Source organism: Lipophrys pholis (genome assembly GCF_963383615.2).
Source record: "Lipophrys pholis genome assembly, chromosome: 2".
In the NCBI taxonomy this organism is placed as follows: domain Eukaryota; kingdom Metazoa; phylum Chordata; class Actinopteri; order Blenniiformes; family Blenniidae; genus Lipophrys; species Lipophrys pholis.
This window is the reverse complement of record NC_137636.1, coordinates 25,081,259-25,102,055: the sequence shown is the minus strand read 5'-3', so window position 1 is coordinate 25,102,055 and position 20,797 is coordinate 25,081,259. Positions and strand designations below refer to the sequence as shown.

At 41.4% G+C, this 20,797-nt stretch overlaps 1 protein-coding gene across 1 annotated transcript in view; it reads right to left on the bottom strand.

Annotated features, from left to right (window-relative positions):
* Positions 1-20,797, bottom strand: part of ccdc102a (coiled-coil domain containing 102A) — an 81,021-nt gene that overhangs the window by 18,649 nt on the left and 41,575 nt on the right. The window contains exons 4-7 of the mRNA XM_080458624.1: positions 12,758-12,984; positions 11,730-11,838; positions 5,199-5,315; positions 4,622-4,831 (exon numbers count right to left, since the gene is read on the bottom strand). Coding sequence (XP_080314750.1) covers positions 4,622-4,831; positions 5,199-5,315; positions 11,730-11,838; positions 12,758-12,984 — 663 coding nt within the window. The remainder of the gene's footprint in view (positions 1-4,621; positions 4,832-5,198; positions 5,316-11,729; positions 11,839-12,757; positions 12,985-20,797) is intronic.

Below are 20,797 nucleotides of genomic sequence, written 5' to 3'. Positions count from 1 at the left end.
ATAAAACAAAGAAACACACGCAAGTCATGTTTCTACGCCTTCTGGAGACGTTACATTAACTCATATTCATTTCCTGCAGACTTACTCTGATCTCAGCCACGACAACTACATCCCCAACCTGAACTGTAACCCGACCCTGAAATCAAATTTAGACATTTCACCCTCATGGGGACTTTGATTTTTGTCTCCATGGATAAATATGAAATCAGGTTTAGGTCCCCACCAGTCTGGAAGAATAAGAAACACACACACACACACACACACACACACACACACACACACACACACACACACACACACACACACACACACACACACACACACACACACACACACACACACACACACACACACACACACACACACACACACACACACACACACACACACACACACACACACACACACACACACACACACACACTAGATCCATGACCTTCCAGGGACGCTGCATAGTTTCACATTATTTCTGGCAGACCTATTGTGACCGCCATACTCCATGCTTGTCTAACCTTTATCCTCACCCTAACTTAACCATTAAACGTCCTTAACTCACACACATACACACACTTTAGGGAATACTACATTTATTTCCTGGAGACTTAACCTTAATAATTACAACCACTTTACTGGGCCTCTGCTCATCTTAACCTTTAAACACTTTAAAATTTAATGACACACCTTACGACTGCAGGTTTTTTTTTTTTTCCCCAGGAGAACGACACACTCCCAAAACGTGGCCATGTTAACAGGACCAGGTCCCTTCAGCTAACCGTAGATATACACAAAGACTATTTACATGAAAAAGCAGAGTGCTTCTTCTGAAATTTATAGCAGGGAGGAAACTGGATCTGCTTTAAAAAATAAATAAAAAATTCAGATTCTCATTTGCACACACACACACAGACGCACTTTCTTTGATCCCTTCCCCCTCTGCCATCAAGAACTTAGCATTAATTTAGACAGTGAAGTCTATCTCCTTTGTGTGCGCACACACACACACACACACACACACACACACACACACACACACACACACACACACACACACACACACACACACACACACCAGAATTGGATTTATAATCAGGGCTACCAAAGAGCGAGTGGGGGAGGTGCCTATGAGTTCTCCTCCCACCGGATTGGCTGAAGCAGGTCGGCTCAATAAAGAATAGAGAGGCAGAAAATGAAAAGAGATGGGAAAAAATTCAGGACCCAAGAATCAGAGACAATAAAATAAATTTAAAAAAAAGCATATAAAATGATCATGAGAGTGGAGGTGGTGACAGAGGAGCATTCATTTACCAAAGCATGAGATATTGGAATATAAATAAATAAATGCAGCACACTATAATGCGATTTAATATAAGTCACCATCAAGAAACCCACAAAAATGTAGATTTTTAACATTATATTCAAACTCTGTGTCAACTGAAACTAGAGGAATTAAGTGGACTTAAGTGAGTTTGAAACCGACCACATTTTTGTCAGCACAGAGTAAAACAAACATAAATTGGGACTTGTCTCAGCTTTTTTCACCTCACATAACACCGGGTTATTGAATGAATGGATTTTTAAACGTATTTAATTGCTTTGATGTCCAGAGAAAGTTGAAGAAAAGCCTTGTTTGTGTTGGATTCCTTTAACATATGTCTGTTTATTTGTGTGTTTGGTCTTAAAGGTAAACCAACTGGCTTCCTTGTTCTCCATTTCTCACTTTTTCCTTTTTTCTTTGCATTATTACCTCATCTGCACGTGCTCGTTGGTTTTAGTAATAAATAAACCAGACGCCCCCTTAAACCCTGTGGAATGCATACTTATTGTTGCCAATGTATAGTTGTTGTAAATTATATGGGACCCTTTATGTGTGGCCACAAAATCTATGAGTTTAAACGACACAATTCCATAAATACTCACATGTTGTGTTTTAGGACTTATTCTGAGCTCAGCCATAACTATTGTCTAACTACAACCTTAACCTGACTCTTAAAACATGACTTTTCCTCCTATTAATTGCTTTATTGTGCAAGAACTTTGGGTCCCTTTGGTATTCAGTAGAAGAAATAGAACGAGAAGTAGAAGTAGATGCTTATTTTTTGTGAGTAATATATAACTTGCAGGATTCCAGCTAATTAAGGATTTTAGATGTTCTTAACAATTGACCACGGTAGGTCTTTAACCACATCAGAAGGACACATGCCAGGTAAACCACCTCGCCCTGTGACCAAAAGTGTCATAACATTATGTCACTTAACCAAATCAACCGTAACATGGTGGGTAGAGTGAATAAGAAATTAGCATTTTGTCCTAAAATTTGATGTGTTGGAAGTGGCAAAAACAGGCAAGCGATCTGAGAAAGTCAGAAAGGAGCAAAACTAGGATGATAAGACACTTTGGCCTGGACATGACCAAAACTGCAGCTCCTGCAGGGCGTTTCCCATCTGCAGAGGTCAGTATTCATCAAAACGGATCCGAGGAAGAGATGAGCTGGGGGGGTCATGGGTGGCCAGAGGCTGGCCTTTATGCTCCAATGGCTCCAACTGCTGCAGAATGTAAAGCTCGTTTTAAAAGAAAGAGAGTTTTGATGAGTCAAGGAAGAACCCCATGATATTAGATATGTGGTCATATTGTTATGGGAAATCAGTGGATGCCTTTTGGTTTGGATTATAAAGAGGCTAAATAGTACTTTGCATCAAGTAGTAGTTTTAGAACTGACATGTCCACAACTTCCCCATCCAGACATGCATGCATTCAAACTCTGAGTCAAAACATTAAGCAGAAAAGAATTGCAGCAAACTGCAAAATTAATATTAAACAGATCAACTGAGGTACGAAAAATTTGACATCAACGGTGAAATTGTTAAAACGGCATAATGTTTTACTGTTTTTACAGTGAAACATTTCAATTTTCAACACTAAAAACTATCACGAATAGCTTTTGAGCTCTGAAAGAGGGGGAAGCATGCTGAACCTGAACATTAGCTTCATAGAATCAAACAGGACCTGTGGTCAGAGCCGCTCTGCTCACACAACCAAAACAAAATGTTTCCTGTAGCCATCACGTTGGTCATCTCCTGACTGGGCTGCCTTCCCCCTGCAATGGCTCCGAGCCCCCTACTTTGAGAACCAATGTTCTAACTGCAACTTCAATGACTCCATTGATCCAGCTTGACTCTTTTCACCTGCTATGTGTCCTCACAGTTTCCACCGTTAGCCCGAGGCTGCTCCAACAATCAAGCAGCATGAGCTCTGCTCGGGGTCTGGTAGCATCAAAACTCATGACAAGCTGCATTGAGATAAATGAGATAGAATGGGCCCCAAACCCACGTAAAACTAAATTATTGATGAGCTGGCACAGTTATAGTTATAGTTATTTTTTTTTATATTTCTGGTAAAATTAATTTAAAACTTGTAGCACACATGCTCTCTCTCTTGCACCCTGTTATCTTGTGTACGCCTTTGTGAGGACCCAACAAAGCCCTCATGTGATGGCCGACATCAATCTGTGCACCAGTATGGATGCCCACAGTCCATGCTGAGGTTGAAGATGATTCAACCATCAATCAACCCACTTGTGTGTGTGTGCGTGTGTGCGTGTGTGTGTCCATATCTTCCGTCTTAATCGCTTGCTCTGTTTCCCATTCTTTGTCCCGAGATCAATACTGTGGTTTTAACACTTTACACAAAACACGATCAATCTCACATCCACACACACACACACACACACACACACACACACACACACACACACACACACACACACACACACACACACACACACACACACACACACACACACACACACACACACACACACACACACACACACACACACACACACACACACACACACACACACACACACACAGCTGGCATTGTTCCAGAAAGACAAGGGCAAAATCTTCAGACCATGTGTGTGCGCGTTGGTTGCAGGACTTTAAAATGAAAAAAAGACAATCCTCAGTGCATTGAACTGAGATGTGTGGCTGAATTGGCAATCTCAGCAGACACACACACACACACACACACACACACACACACACACACACACACACACACACACACACACACACACACACACACACACACACACACACACACACACACACACACACACACACACACACACACACACACACACACACACACACACACACACACACACACACACACACACACACACACACACACACACAGCAGTAGCAGCAGCATTAAGGTGATGGAGGACGGTGGTGGTCCTGAGAGGGGCCGTCTGATCGTTTACCTCCAGCCTCAGTAAAACTCCCAAAGCGTGTCGGAAGCAGGAGCGGACAGAGACAGTGGTGATGTAGTGGTGATGCTCATGTTTCTGCTTTGACGTGTGTTTTAAAGTATCATGTTCATTCTTAAAGTATCAAACAGAACATATTAGAAGATGACAGCGGTCTGCAGAGCTTCATGAACGAAATTAATTTTGTTATTTAGTCTCTCACACATTTTATGTAAAGAGAGTAATTATTCGGTTTGTGGCCTTAAAGCTCCATTTAGAGGAGCAACAGGGAAAGAGGACGGCGACGGCGGCAGCGGCAGCGGCAGCAGCTGACAGCACTCACACATCCGAGGGACGAACATCTCTGCTAACCTTGTTTCTCTCGAACAGCTCGGTCTGGATGGCCTTGAGGTCGGTGTCGAGCGCCGAGGCGGCCTGTCGGCGTTTCTTTGCCAACTGCTCCTCCAGGTCCTCGGCCTGAGCTCTCAGCTTTTTGTTGTCCCTCTCCAGGGCCAGTTTGTCCGTCTCCAAACGCTCCCTGCGCCCCCACTCTGCAGCGTTCTCCACCTGCAGCCTCTCCATCTGACGGAAAAACCCACAGCCAAGACTGCACATTTAAAATCCTGGTGGAAACAGTAAGAGACAATACTGCAAAGCATTTGCAGGCTGAACGCAGTGAGACGGCCGAACAGCGATGGACTGATTTCCATCAATAATCCAGTCCGATGCCGTTCTAAATAAAGAAAATCATGCAGCTGATCAGACCCTCAACAATCCCAAATTGTAGAACTAAGAAGGAAGAACATCTAAAAGTGTTAAAAGACTTTAACACATTTAATTACAAAAGGCATGAACATTTATTTGCCAGTAGAAGTAGGAATTGTGTTCATCTTTCTACATTTCCACCTCCTTCACTCACACTCCTAACAACTAGTCCTCCCTCTTTCACCTCAGCTCGTAGCTCAGCCAGCTTCTTGTCCATACTGGTCCGAGCCCCCAGTTCATCTTCCAAGTCTTCAGAGATGCGGCCGAGCTCATCCTGATGCATCTCCTTCAGCAGGTTTAGCTAAATGTGACAAGGAGAAAGGAAGAAAAACACAATATTAGGAAATAATGCAAAATGTTGTTGGGAAAAGAGCAGGAGAGTCAGACGCATTTGCGTTTAGGGGACACATTCAACCCTGTTTTACTACAAATTAAGGATTAACATTTAGACAAGTTGATATTGTTAAATATGAACAAATACAATTTCAACATAAAACAATATTCCACAATGTCTCCTGACACAAAACACAGTGGGATGTGCGATAGACAACATGTTCACCATTGGCAGCTCTTATATAATCCTTGATTTCAACCAAAACAGTTGTACCACATCTTTTAACTTTATGTTTTATTTTGAAATGTTCATGGCTAAGGTGTGGCTAAGGTGTGAAAATGCCGGAAAAATCCTCAGAACAAAAGGACTTTTGCAGCTTTCTGCCTGATACCAACATGTCACCATGACACTGTTAATGCTATGTCACAACAATGAGGTGACTAAAACCCCCCCAAGTGGAAAAATTACAAACAGCAGTTACTTTTCTAGAAAACTTTATTGTTTCTTGTCATTTGTAAACAATGCAGTGTCATGCAACAGGCTGAATTTGAGCCACTGTGGGCCGGTTTTGGTCCACAGCCTTTATATTTGACACCCATGAACGACAAGACCGCAGCAACCAATAATGTAACGATGGCCAACAATGTGACGCCTGCTTATCATGTAATCATTTGGAACATTTTCAAAGTAGTAAAGAAAAATAATGCGATTACTTGCGAATAACGTCATAAAATTACTGTACATTTCTTTATAACCATTTAGAAATTAAGATTAAGCAATTGATAGAAGAAAAAGTGCAACATGGTGTGTGCTACGTTCAATTAAATGTGATGATTTTACCATCCATTATTCGGTGGTCAGTAAATATGTTGGGAATGTCAATCCTCAACAAAAATTCATCTCTGAATGTTTCAATCTGCAGCACCACTTTAAACACATTGACATTCTGTGTTAATCTGTGTGTGTGTGCGTGTGTGTGTGTGTGTGTGTGTGTGTGTGTGTGTGTGTGTGTGTGTGTGTGTGTGTGTGTGTGTGTGGACGATTCTGGGACTGAACGTCTCATGTGATTCTGGGATACGTATCCGGAACAACCAGTGTGTAGATAAGAATGACTCAATCTCCTCTCCCATCCCTTTTCATCCCTCCTTGTACTTATCTGATCAATCCTCTCTGCCTGCGTCTCATCCGCCTCCTCTCAACCTTCAACATCTCGCCCTATCCTGCTTTCATCTGCATCCCTCCCAAAGAGCTTCTCTTCAAAACACCCATCATCGCCGTCCTAACATCTCCCCTGTGCTTTCTTTCTCTTGTCGGTTTGATCTCACTCTTTTTGTTACTTTGTGATTCCCTCAGTGAGGCCTGGGATTGCTGTGTGCATCTATTCCTGCAAGCCTGGACCGCCCCCTAGTGGTGAAAGATACTACCAGAACATGAGCCGAAGCCTTCAGTGGACCATGTCTCTAAATGCAAGGACTTTATCAGTGAATAGATGAAAAAGAAAGCATGAGGTGAGAGTGCGGTGTGCCCAACGATGACTTCACATACAGAAAACAAAAGACAATCTGTAGAGCTGCTAGTTTCTTGCTCTTTTCAAGCTTTAAAAAGTAAAGAAATAAAGTTGTTCACTGAAGGAAGATACAGTATATTGCAGTAGAATATCTGCAACAGATCTCCAAACCTTCTACATTTATTTCGCTCTCGTCTTTCACAAATACCAGCCAACCAATAATGACGGATCAGTGCACTTGCTTTTCACTTTTATCGATTTGTTTCTTTAATATCCAACAACTGTAAATAGGGCTTCCTTTCTTTTAATGTTGTGTGACATTGTTTTTGTTTGTATGCATTTAATTGTTTCTATGGGGGAGGCTGTGTCTCCTCGCTGCCTCTTGGCAGGGTCGTCATTATAAAGGAGATCGAATTCTCAACTGACCTACCTGGTAAAATAAATGTGAACCAATTAAACCAAGATTGGAAACGGTTTATGTTGCTTTTCTTTGGACTTGAAGTGTGATGAAGTTGGTTCTTACACACATGGAACACAAAATCTTATTTTTGTTTAATTCTGTTAATATCTATATTTATTTTTATTTCTTAATTTTCTTTAAACTATTATCTATTCAATTGTTATTTATTTTTCACCATGTGGGGGGTTTTGTTCATCACATTCTATGTGTGTATTATGTGCCACTTTTATGCTTCTGTCCAATAATTTCTTGTATAAATAATAAAAGTAATAAATATATCATGAAAAATATCATCCGGCCATTTGCCTTTGAAGATGTTTCGCCTCTTCTCCACGTGGCTTCATCAGTTGGCTCTGTTCTCTAGCCGAAACCGGCCAGTCTACCTAAATGTTTAGACGACCCATATGAAACCTTGAGTGACACACCCAAAGAGTTAAAATGACTGAGTTCCACCTTTTACAGTAATTAGCCGTGGAGTGATGAGATTAGTCGTTTATTTTTCGATGTTGGCACCACTTGGCTGTGACGGCCTTTACGTTCAGAATATGTCTAACTTTGTGTGTAGCGCTGCACTGAATACTCCGCCGGACGAGTTCTCGTCTGTTTATAAAGCATGACCAGGATCTTTATATTTAAGATCTCTTTGGGGACATTGGAGGTATGGAGGTTAGAGATGTAAAACTTGTGTTTGGAGGTTTGCAGGTTCCACAAGTTGGCACAGTAGCTGCTGCTTAGTGATGGGTTAAATGCAATTCAAATGAAGCCGATTCTATTCCTAGTTAACTGTTACTTACACATAGTAGGCATTTAACAGACACGCACAAATGGTGACATCAGTCAACTTCTAAACAGAAGCTCGCATGAAGATGTCATGATGGTTGAAGAGCCTTTAATATATGATTATCCAGTTAACTCATCTTTCTATTTCTATCAAAGAAAAACCGAGGTTTAAAACCATCACTGTACATGGCCGTCTTTCTTGTAAAACGTTAAGGAAGAGGGAATCTGTCGGCTTCAAATGGAGCTGATTGGAGTCAGGAGTTTGCAAATCTAAAGTCAAACCAGATTTGAGCCCGACGTGGAGCTATACTCTTGACTTTGAAAGAAAACCTCAAGAGAATCCCGACTTGGATGAAGCAGGTGTAGAAGACAGATGGACAGAAAACACTGAAAACGTTTCTGCTGACGTGAGAAAAAGCTTCCAAGAAAAAGACCTGCAACGGCCCTCCAGCAGGAAGTGTTGATTTCCATCAGACTGGAGGACAAAGTCGTCTCAAAGACTCTTTAATATTCACTAGTTCACAGCTGCAAACAAATGCGATCATGCAGCACTGGGGACACTCCAAGTCCACACCCAGGCATGTCAAACTGGAAGAAGTGGAATTCAATTGAAAAGTGCAGTACAAAAACAACAGTCATGTTTACACCGACATGTTGACCTGATTTAAAGTTAAATCTCTGATCTAGAGTCTTTTCATACGTCTGATCTGCTAATGTGAGAAAAGTTTGAAATTAGAAGCTCCGAGCAGAAGATAATAACATAATCTCACCGATGAGGCGTGGTGGAGGATGAATCAATGATTCTATGGAGCTGAGATGCTGTGAAATGACCAAAAAGAGAATTTTATCTGAGGTGAAGTAATCCTCAAAGACATAATTCTTCTTTTGTGCAGCTCAGATCAGCTGCTGCAGGAAGAACGTGATTGATATCACTCCGACCAATATGTAAATGTTTACTGGCTATGTTCAATAAAACATGACATGTCAGAATTGCTTGTGTGATAGAAACATCATACGATTGTCCTCGAGAATTAGATGCATATCTAAGACATATTGATACAGAAAATACTATTGTATGTGTAAATATACACACATCTGTATTATTTTGTATTCAGCTGCAGTGAAACGATGCGCTTTGCTGTGAGTCTTTGTTGGGTTTGTGCTGCTTCTCTGAAACCTCGTGGTACCACACGTTCCTCCCACTCACTGTGGGAAAAGGTCAGCGGTTTCCATGTTGAGCTGCGCTGTGCTGTGGTTCCTGTCGAGCGTGTGCAGTCGTGTGATTAATACTACGGCGCCACCATCCACCCCTCTAACCACGGCAAGTCACCAGAGGATACCCCCGTGGATTCCCACTGCCGACTCAGCACACTGTGTTTTCTGAGATACACGACGAAGACTGAGGCGACGTTGCTCCCCTGAACGATTGTTGTGCGGAACGATACGCTCACTGGTCGATGTGTTTACTGTTCGATGCCAATCAAAACCACAGGCTGCTGCTTGAACGAGCTGAAAACAACAAACTCACGAATTCAAGAACAAGTTTGAAGTTTAAATCTAAGAGTTACTGTGGCACTATTTAACAGGTCATAATGAAATCGAGCTGTATATATCATGGACATCCCTGGACTGGATGCTGCTTTATAAGATTGGAGAGGCTACAGCACAATAAGTATACACATACTGACTCACATCATGACTCGTATTTTCTTTTATTACTAAAAAATAAATAAAAAATCTACCTTTAGGGTAAATGTGTTTTGTGGCTCCAGACACTTTTTATTTGGAGGTCCCTTTATGAGTCTTATATGTGAAAATCTCTGGTCTAAAGTGACAGTTTTGTATTAAAATGCTCACAAGCTCCAAATAAGCCATCGCCCAAAGACTGGATTCAGCATCCTTCAGAAAAGTACGAGAAGCAGAGACGATTCTCTCTTTCTGTCTTTCTTTCTTTTGTATTTCTGTTTCTTGGAAATCAGAGAAGTGGAGTGAAAACATCTGATATGCATCCTGCTGAGTTTTATGATTTGCCTCCCTGCTGCCAGCTACAGATTTAATCTGAAGCCTGAGACCAATAAAATCTGTCAAAAACTGAATCCGGACCCAAGTCCAGCTGCTGATGGAGGAAAACCACCTTCGTCCAACAATAAGGAAATCCGTGCCTCAAGCCCAAAAGCACAAAGCAATGTGCTGAGTAAGATACTGCCTGCTGGAGCCGAGCTTCTGGCAAAGAAGAGTTAACATAAAGATTGACGCTGGACAGTGCTGTGAGAATATTCTCCTTCACGTGCTGCTATCGGAGTGGACAGAGGCAGGCCCCCAATCAAAGCACTCTGCAGATGAAGTGTATTTTTACAGTCCATTTGGAGTTTTATGAAGAAACTGGAGCTTGAGAGAACGACTGCAGGCGCACATGGAGGAGTCTGGATGTGACGGGAAGTTTGATCAGGTCTGTGCTGCCAAAGTGTTTTTGCCTGAAACGCCGCAGATGCTGAAAAACTGTTTTAAGAGATTATTCATGATTTATCATTAATGGACAGAGACTTTAATTATATGTTTACTCTTAAAGTCTTAATAAACTAAAATATATTCACCTGAAAGATCTTAGCTTTTAGGTAACCTTTGAGTTTATTTTATGAACCTGACATGTGTTTTGTAATGGCGTCACATTATATGGACTAAAGTATCCAGACGACTCACATTATTATCAATATTATCATATATTACACCAGCGTAGACTGTATTGACATTGTATTCGATTACACTTTAATCCAGAGTTGGCCTTTTTATTTTTTTGCAGTTATAAATGCTTTTGAATTTTTGTAGTGTTTCTGTAGGAATTTGAGCTCACTCCTTCTGTGGAGCATTTATAACTCTGTTCCAGTTCGTCCCAAAGGAGCCGGACGGGGTTGAAGTCTCGTTCTTCCACAGAAAACTGATGAAACCAGGACTTTAAGGCAATAGAAGAGGGACTTCCTCAAAGTAATACCACAAATCCTGAAAACTGTTGGACCGAACCACTTGAATTCAATCAGTACAAACCAAGTGTATTTTGGTTTGGGGTTTTTTTGTACAGTCATACAATCACCCACCTACTCATACATGACTGATGGATTTCACGATTTACATTTATATCTTTACCTTTTCCTTAATGATCTTGAGTTTCAACTGATTAAAAAAAATAAATAATAATCACATCCGTTGCATTTAGTTTTTTTTACCCTGACAGAGAGCAGCAGAATGGTGCCCATAGATAAAAGGAGTGTACGACCATGCAGGATTGAAAACAAACACTTTGAGTCCACCTGCGCTTTGATTATTGTCATGGTGGCAAATGGAATCTGTTAAGACACCGTACTTTGGGGTACGTCATGTTTAAAAAGAGGAACAATTAATCTGTTTAGCGTCTAATCTCCAGCAAGGACCATATTTCAAAAAGCTTTAAAGCTTTAAAGCTTCTCAGCGGTGACAAAGATTGACTCTCAAGGCATGTAAACCTCTGAACCATGTGACAGATGTTTCTTCCATGAAGTGAGCCGCAGTGACAGGACCAGTTCAGTGAAGCTGGACAGACCCACCGTCACGCTCCGTCACGCCATCACTCCGTCACCCCGTCGCCGCGCGTCTTCCTCACCTGTTTGAGGGCCTCCTGCTTGGTCTTGCTGAGCTCCTCGTATTTCAGCTTCCACTGGCTGAGCTCAGCCTCCAGCCTCTCGATGCTCTTACTCAGAGCCAGCTTGTCTCTGTGGAAGACGCAAAGACAAACACACGTCCGTCACTCAGTCCCAGCGCTCTGATAGACTGAGCAGATTTTATTTTCACAGTAGAGATGTCCACATTAAAGCTTGATGATCACAGACAGCTTTCCTTCATTCACAAGGCAAATTAGATCTTTAGAAAACCATATTTCTAGAAAGCAATAATAGAGCGCAGTGATGCAGAGAATATCGAAAGCACACATATCTGTGAACTGTTCTCCCTTTTGAGTGTTTTTGTGGGCATCAGTGTGTAAATTCTTTAAATTGTGGAGTTTAAAGTGGTTTCTCAAAAGGTGGATGATGATTTAAGAAGCTGCTTGGTGAACCTGGTGGAGAAAAACCGAAACTGTCCTTTGAAAATAAAAGTATTATACAGTTTGCTCTCTTATGTTAATGCAATTTGTTTTTGTTTTATTCAGTTTTTTATTACTGCATTATAGCACAGGGGGCCCAAAGGAGCATTTTAATATAGGAACAGTTCCTTTAGGAGCTTTTTACAACTTTTTCCTATGTAATGCTTTCTTTTCTTAATATAATATTCTACACATCAGATATATGAGGAATTGTGTAATCTGCACTATAACTTTGTGGTGATTTTAATTGGAGCCCCCTCAGATTAGCTCTACACACCCTATCGTACCAATGCAGGCCCACCTCCAAGCTGGTGATGCTTTGCACCCCTTGTTATATTCAATACAACACAGACCGGAGCAATAGAACAATAACTAGTAACTAAAGACTAATCCATTACTTTTCTTCTTAAAAGATGTGAAGTGAAACTATTTCCAATATAGTTACATTATTAGTGTGCCAACGTGTCATGCTATATAGTGTGCTGATCCTTTTTAGAAGGTTTTGTGCATGACTGTACTACTATCTGTGCTCTTTTAGACTTTTGTCTTACTCTCTCTCCTTCAGCAGGACTTTCTGGGACTCGTCCAGACGAAGCTGCAGGGCGTTGAGTTTGCTGGAGTCCTCCTCCACCGAGCCCATGTCATCCCACAGCTGCCTGCTGCGCTCCTGCCGACTCAGGCCAGAGGAGGAGGAGCGCGAGCCGCGGCCGTCCCAGCCCTCCGGGGTGTCGGTGCCTGCCGCTCGGGAACGAAGCACCGACTCCAGCAGCTCCAGGTCCTGATGGAGCGAGAGAGAAAAGAGGAAGACATCACACTTTGTTTGTATTGAACAAGGGTGTTCAACCCTGGAGCAACAGTGTCCTGCAGGTTTTAGATGCCTCCTGGCTTCAACACACCAGAATCTAACGACTCCCTACTGAGCGCCACAAAACAGATAAGAGGCATCTCATTGCAGTCAGGCGTGGCAGCGAGGAGTGATCTAAAACGTGCATCACGAAAACAATCAGGGGAAATTGAGGTAAGGAAACACGACATAGGTAAAAGGTAAAAGATGAAAGGTAACACACATACTCAGAGTCCAAGAAGCAGACCTGGAAAAAATAAAATGAAATGAACTAAATACAAGACTGAAAAAGATAATACAGGATTATGAATGATAAGCAATATATAAACCTGTTTTCCAGGCCAACATAAAGGCATAGCCCAAGTGGCTTTGGTTCCTTGGTTTTAATGTATGTTTGTATATGAAACAGTGGAAAAGTGGGAAAAAAACATGCATGACAGGGAACCTTTAGGATACAAATAGCATGGATAATGCAAAATGTATATATTGATATATATATATATATATATAGAGAGAGAGAGAGAGAGAGAGAGAGAGAGAGAGAGAGAGAGATGTGAAAAGATTCAGAAAAAAAGAGAAAAACAGGGAAACAAAACCAGGAAATCAAATAAAGTAAAACACAAAGACGGACAGTGAGAGAAACTGTGAAAAAAAAAGATAGATTGAGAAAGGAAATGGAAAGAGTGAGGGACAAAGAGGAGAGTTGAGTTAAGAAAAATAAAATAAAAAAATACAAGCATATGAAAACCAAGTTAAAAAAAGAAAAGTACTAAAAACCTGAGAGGGAGCACCATGATTCTGTTTTCTTTGCAACAAGGTCAATTTCACTAAACCTAAAACATGACGTGTCTTTTCTTTGTCTACATTGAGTTTTGAAAACTGAAACTGTCTCTCAAAGTCGGAGACAACTCGGTTTCTGCCACAGAGCGGTTCATCTATACCAAAAAGAAATTCTTACACAGAGCACATTACAAAACTTGAAAAACTTTTGTTAAACCCTTGAAAGTCTCTTTTTCTATACACAAGATAGATGCCATTCTTTAAACCCTTTCAGATAAAACATACAAGGACAAAAAAAAATGTACACATGGGCCTTTTATCAGCGGTGCCTTTGAGACACATCCCGTAACCCCTGATAAAACATTAGCAGGAACCAAGACTTCTTTTCATTGTCAGTCTCGATCCCTCACATCTCGCTCCTTTGTCATACTTGGCTCTTCCTTTAGCACTTCGCCCTCAGTTCCACCACACCGAGGCTGCAAATCAAACTTTTTCATCCGGCCGATCACCTGAAGTCACTGCCAAGTCGTCCCTGAGTGTTTTCTCATGACCAAACATTTTCAAGTCTCATTCTAGCTAATGGCCTTAACAGAGAAGGAATTAGAAATGTAGAGCATTTCCCTGCACGGTAAATCTATCCGCCCTGGCACTGAAACAGTGAAAATCAGAGTTCCTCCCTGCCCTCTATCTCTCACAGCATCTGCAAGATGTAAAATATTACCGCTGTCTCCCACAGGCGTCATAACTCTGCAACGTCTCTGGAAGATATTCACCGCGTCGACTTAAAGACTTCTTCAAATGGAACGACGTTTTTGGAGGGAACGTCGTGAAGCTCTGCAGGTATTGGATCATAGTCGACGTAGTGGGAAGCGATCGAGTTACAGAAGTCACTCTGATTTACCATGCACTTACAAAAAAAAAAAATGTGCGCAAGAAGAAAATTGAATTTTCTTGACTGAAGAGATCGGGAAAGTCTGAAAATGAGTGGGATACGTTAGCCAGCGATAATCGGTGCAAGTCTGACATTAACAGTAATCAGTCCAGCAGATGTGACGATATCGATTACAAATGAAAGAAAAAGCATCAATAAATTAGTAGATCCATGATAAATTGTTTGTTCCAGATGATTCGGATTCTCTCGTAACGTGGTTTATTGCCAGGCTGAACAGTGGCCAGAAATCTGGCCTCACAGCGAGGATACACTGGTTCGATTCCGAGCATTTCTGTGGAGCTTACATGTTTAATCTTTGTGTGTATGGCTTTGTTTTCTCCAATTCATGTGCTTATTCTCACCGTCCAAAGACTGGAGCCTAATTTCTGACCTCATATTTCAATGTAAATACGTGAGCGTGTGATTCTAGTCCAACATAAACGACTACTATCTGAGTGACCCCGTGTTTAATACAGCAGGTCTAGTGAATTATATGGATGGATAGTTTTTGTTTGGAGAGAATATAGGAAAGGAGAGATTGTGAGAGATTTGTGCACTGTCATAACTACGGTCTGCTATTTCGTGATCTGGATTTAAACTTTCCCATTTGATAAAATTCATATTTGTTGTTTTTGCCCAAGGTTACCCTGGAAATTTTTCTTACTTAAGTTGCAGTTGTTATACAGTGTAACAGAGCTTTAACAACAAACCCAAGACTCATGTGTTCATCTTCCACATCCACTCCATCGCTTAAGTGGCTTAAAACAACACCAGGTGGCACAGACAAATAAAGTGTACACCCTGACAGTGCATGACAAGGCAAACTCAGACAGCTATCTCACCAATGGAAACATGAAACATACTAGAGTTTACAAATGTTTTGGTTTCACAGGAGCAAGGAGTCACTGCACTGCATTACAGGACAGACCAACCAAACAACTGCTCACAGTATCAAGTGGAGAAAAGATAAAATGACTCTTACATTAAACCAGAGGACCAACTGAGGGAGACACTAACTGACATGATCGGGCAGCTATCACAGCGCCGTGGTATCAGCGTTTGGTCCTTCGGGGCGCCTCTGCTGCATGTTTCAGACGCTCCAACACATCCAGCAGCTCATTATCAGCCTTTCTGCGGGGCTTGGTGATGACATATTCATGAGATTGAGGTATGTTGGTGGAACAACAGTGGTGCTTCAGGACCGGGGGTGAGTCTCTACGAGGGATTCTACACCGTAGGGAGCCAAATAAGCAATTCAAAGGAAACTGTAGAGGAAGAAATAAACAACAGTACATTGATTTCACAATACGTTGACAAGTAAGATTACCCGTTATGGATCATACAGGAGAAAAAAGCTGTTGTTCACCTTTTTACATTCAACATAATGTTACAAGCAGGTAAACTATAACGGTCTTTGATTTGACCAATCAGAACTGCCACAAATATCTAGGGAGTTTGTATTCCAATGGTAATGCAAGAAGCTGGAGCAAGGCTATCCCAAATGGAATATTTTGCAGAGACAAGTTCCCATGCATGACATTTCTTGCATGAAAAATAGGATTTTATTCATCTTTACTGTAGAAGGGAACACAGTCTAGGTCTAGTCTGGGACTCGACAACACAGGATTCAAATGTAAAACTGATAGAGCACAGATAGGATGGCTGCAAACTGGACCATGTAAATTATGGTCATCATCACAATCACCATCAGGTGGACTGGAGTAGCTTTACCTCTGCCATGGTTTAGATCACAGACAGATGAGTATTTTCAAAATGATCTAGGCGCTTTGGGTTGATGACACTGATTCAGGGTTGATGATATGCATTGAGGTCAATTTACAACTAAATATTCCGCAGCTCCACACAAACCGGCGGGCAAAGCATTTCTCTGTAGGTTTTATCTCCATCTTTTACACAGCATAGCTTCATTATCATATTCAAAACAAGATGGTTTCCCATGTGGATTGTGGATTTGTTTTTTTTTATATAGACACAGAATATGAAAGTCCAACTTGTAATTGAGCAGTTCATTTCTTTTGGATGTGCAGTACTGACCCACACAACCGGGTATTTTGCAAATAGGAAACAAACTGTAATGCTGCTGCTGTTATTCCAGGTAATGGCCAACAGAGGGACCCACTGTGTAACAGATGTCTGTCAGACAAAGTGTATTGTGCCACATGTGGAAGCACTCAGGGTGTGTGAGAACCAGAACAATGGAGGGAGACAGGAAATGAGGCAGTGCTGTGTGAGCAACAGCTATCCACTGCTCCAAGACCACCTCTGTTGCCACCACTGACACACATTATTACGATCTGCTTGGATCACCACGGCCTGCGTGCATTTCTGTTTTAGTCAGGATGAAGTAGTGTTTCTGAGATGGAGCTCAGTGAACCTGAATAAAGGTGGGCTTCTTCTGCTGGGATCACAGTACGATTCATGTATCTGTCTGCACTTGGATGATGTATATGGTTTACCCTCGAGCAACAAAAAGCACGCTTCCAATGTGGTTTTTGGGAGTAACATGTCTTTAGGAGAGATTGAGGTATGGTAAGGGTCAGGCTATTAGTACTTATGGCCACAGGCAACCAGTTCAGATTAAGTTTTAGTTGCTTGCTTTCTCAGCATGCTTTTCTTTAATCACACTTTATATTCTTAAGACAAAATCATGGCAGACATCAAACTTATTTAATGATTGCATTATATATCTGTCTATATTATGTTAGTGTGACCTGAGATAAACCGAGGTGCAGCCACAATTATGACAATGTGTCAATAACTCTGCACTCTTCCAATCTCTGGTACTACTGAAATGCTTTCAGCTTTGACGTGTAGTGATTTCTGATGAGGCGAAAGGGGTGGGGCCTGAGCCACACAAACCGACCTCATGAAAAAGGCTCACTTCGCACTTTCAAAACACAGAGGTGTATTTCATTTTTTGAACGGTTGCACTTCAAATAAAAAAAACAACTAATGAAATCATGATACACTATAATCGACCAGAGTTGATGTCCATGCTGATTTGAATGATCAAGTATGCATGTATTTATTTATTTAATATGGCAAGAACATCAATCTGGTTGCGCACTCCCCTGGGGACTGTCAAAAAGTGTCATCTTCAAATGAGAAATCAGTAAGAAGACAGGTTATAACAGAAGACTGGGGTCAGGGTTTGATTAATGATAAGCTTTGCACCATAAATATGCAGGTCGAGGCAGACGGCATGGCTTACAGTGACGATAAAAGGAAAAAAAAAGATTAAGTGCTTCTGTTTTAGGTCTACTGCAGCACGATAACAGTCACATCGGATCTAAATATGTAACACAACCGCATTAACGTGTGGAGTCGTTAAAGAATTAAATGGCAGTGAGACTCATGTGATCGGATGTCTCCAACATATCAGATTACAATGAGCCAGTGTTGTATGGGTCCACGTGTAGCTGGACACCACTGCCTCTTCAACTCAACTGCACCCTCTTAAATATTTGTTGTGAAAGTATTAAATAGTGTTGTGCCGATACCGATCCCAGAATCGGGAGGGGGGGCCGATACCACACTAAAAATTGGTATCAGTATCGGCAGGTGCGAACTATTAACTCGCCGCGTGTTTTTCTCTCTCCCGACTCTCACTCACTGCTGCCGTGACTCCTGATCCATATATGGTGACGTGTTCAGTGCATGCCAACGAAAGCCTCACATCTATATCATTTGTTATTTTAATTTAAATTTAACTGCGGTCGCACTACTGTTTTACATGTATTTATCGGTACATGGATATTGCACTATTTTGTGGCATTTGTGAGCAAAAGCTCAGGTTTAAGAAAAGTTTATTCTTTGTTCAGCTTCACCCATACCAGGTAGGAAATAAAAAAGTTGTCCTACATTTACTGTGTTGGTGTTTTTTTCCTGTTTCACAAAGGTTTAAGCAGTGCCAGATGAAGCCATAATAGCAATGATTCATACAACCAAGTGAGTATGCAGTTCTTAAGAACTGGATGAAAAACAGGCCATATCTTTTTTAAACACTGCGGTATAGGCAAGTATCGGTATCGGCGAGTATCGGTATCGGCCGATACTATGCAACCGGGTATCGGTATCGGGACACAAAATTGGTATCGGAACAACACTAGTATTAAACTAATGGTGATGGTTTACTGTCATGAGTATCCGTTTTCTTGAGGTAGTATGTATACAGGAAGACACACCAGCCTTCGCAAAATGTGACAAGCATGGGTCAGCAAAAAGGCAATGGTTTAGAGGAAAAACAAGAGGATTCTGGTCCCGTTTGTATTAAAGATTACTCGCTTTCTATTATCAAGAACACCATGAGGTCCTAAATATTGACACCAAACTGTATTGGGCAGGTTTCTACCCACTGCAAGAGGATATTAGGAGATGGTTCATAATCTGGGAGGATGAAAACTACAGCTGAGAGACTAGTTTGTATAACGGTTACTTTTCTAGGACAGCAGATTTGTGGATTTTAGCCACATTCTTCATTTTCCAAGCGCTCAGCTGCTGTTATTAATGGCATTGGAGAACTCCGAACAGGTGTTCTTTGCAGTAGTAGCATTGCTGGTGCATAAATAAACCGAACAGCACTTTTCATAATTCAGCCACGTGGACAAATCTCTAAATCGAAACGGACTGAAGAGTGTGACGGCGATTTGTCATGAAGGATAAAGCCAGCTGACAAAATAAGCACACAGTATTTTGTGCTATACACAAAACAAAAAGAGGTATTCAGACATAAGCAGCATGAAAGAAGAGGGGAAGCCCTGGTGTGACAGATGCACACAGAGGAGCTGCAGGAGCTCCGCGTAAGAAGACGTCTTCTGGAAGCCTCCTGGAGCTCAAAACCAGCAGTGCTGTCTGCATCATTTAATCTTTCATCTCCGGAAAACGTCTCATTTTATTGTCTTCACATCTCAAACTACATGCAGTCTTTGTATGAGTCACTAACTGGGTCATTATCATACAGACGCGCTTTATTCCATCAATACAATGTTCTAAAAACCATCCGTATGGAGGATTGATCTTTAATTGTGCGTCTGAAACCAGCTCTCTATTCTCTGTGAATGTGTGTGAAGCAGACCGAGCATGGCTCTCTGGGATCTTTTTTTAAGCTGACAGGACAGAAAATAGCGTCCCTTCGGATGTCTCCTGTCAGCTCCCTGCGAGTGTTCACACAATCTGAGCAGGTCATGCTCCTAAAAAATAAAAGACCCTGCCTTCAAAGTGATAAGAGGAAAAGCTGTGGACATTCTATCAGGTCTGAGATTTATCAAAACATTACTAGAAAGCTAAACCGTGGTGGGCACGCCCACTCCAACTCAGGCTACTCAATGAACTACATCCTGTATTTATATGCTTGTGCATGGTCTCCATGCTTCAATATCAACGCCATAAGGTTTTTATAGAGAGCAATGCAACAAGCAAGTATTAGAGTATAATCTGACCTGTGATAGGAATTTGACTTGTGTTGGGCAAGATACCGAAAATTTGTAATAAAATTCAGTTTCTCATAAGATACAAAAACATGAAGTGGAGTTACTGACACTTGCGTCACTTCTGATTTTGTTATTTCTGTGCATATAGCTGTATTGTTGTAGTGTACCTGAGCTGCCAGCTCTTCAGCAACAGACAGATGGAGGAAGATGCTCTACAAACTGTATGTCTTGAAAGATTTATTAGAATGACAAAAACAGCTGAAATAAACCAAAAAGCCTCGAGTCGCAGCTAATGTTGAATTAAAGCTGCTAATGCATTGCACTCTCTGAGGTTGGATTTTAATATTTGTGGTCTCTAAAATGAATATTATTTCAGGTTGCGCTCATGGAAACTGTTCAGGATTAATGAGGGGCTACTCCTCCAGTAAATTTCAGTGAAATGGTAACAAAGCTGTATTTAACTAGAGACAAGCGCTTAAGATAATGAGCCTTGGCAGCAGAGAAACAGCGTTGCTTAAACAATCGGATTTATAACGCATCATTCACAACACTGGGTTTGACTTCATCCTAACAGTTTGAGTTCTGT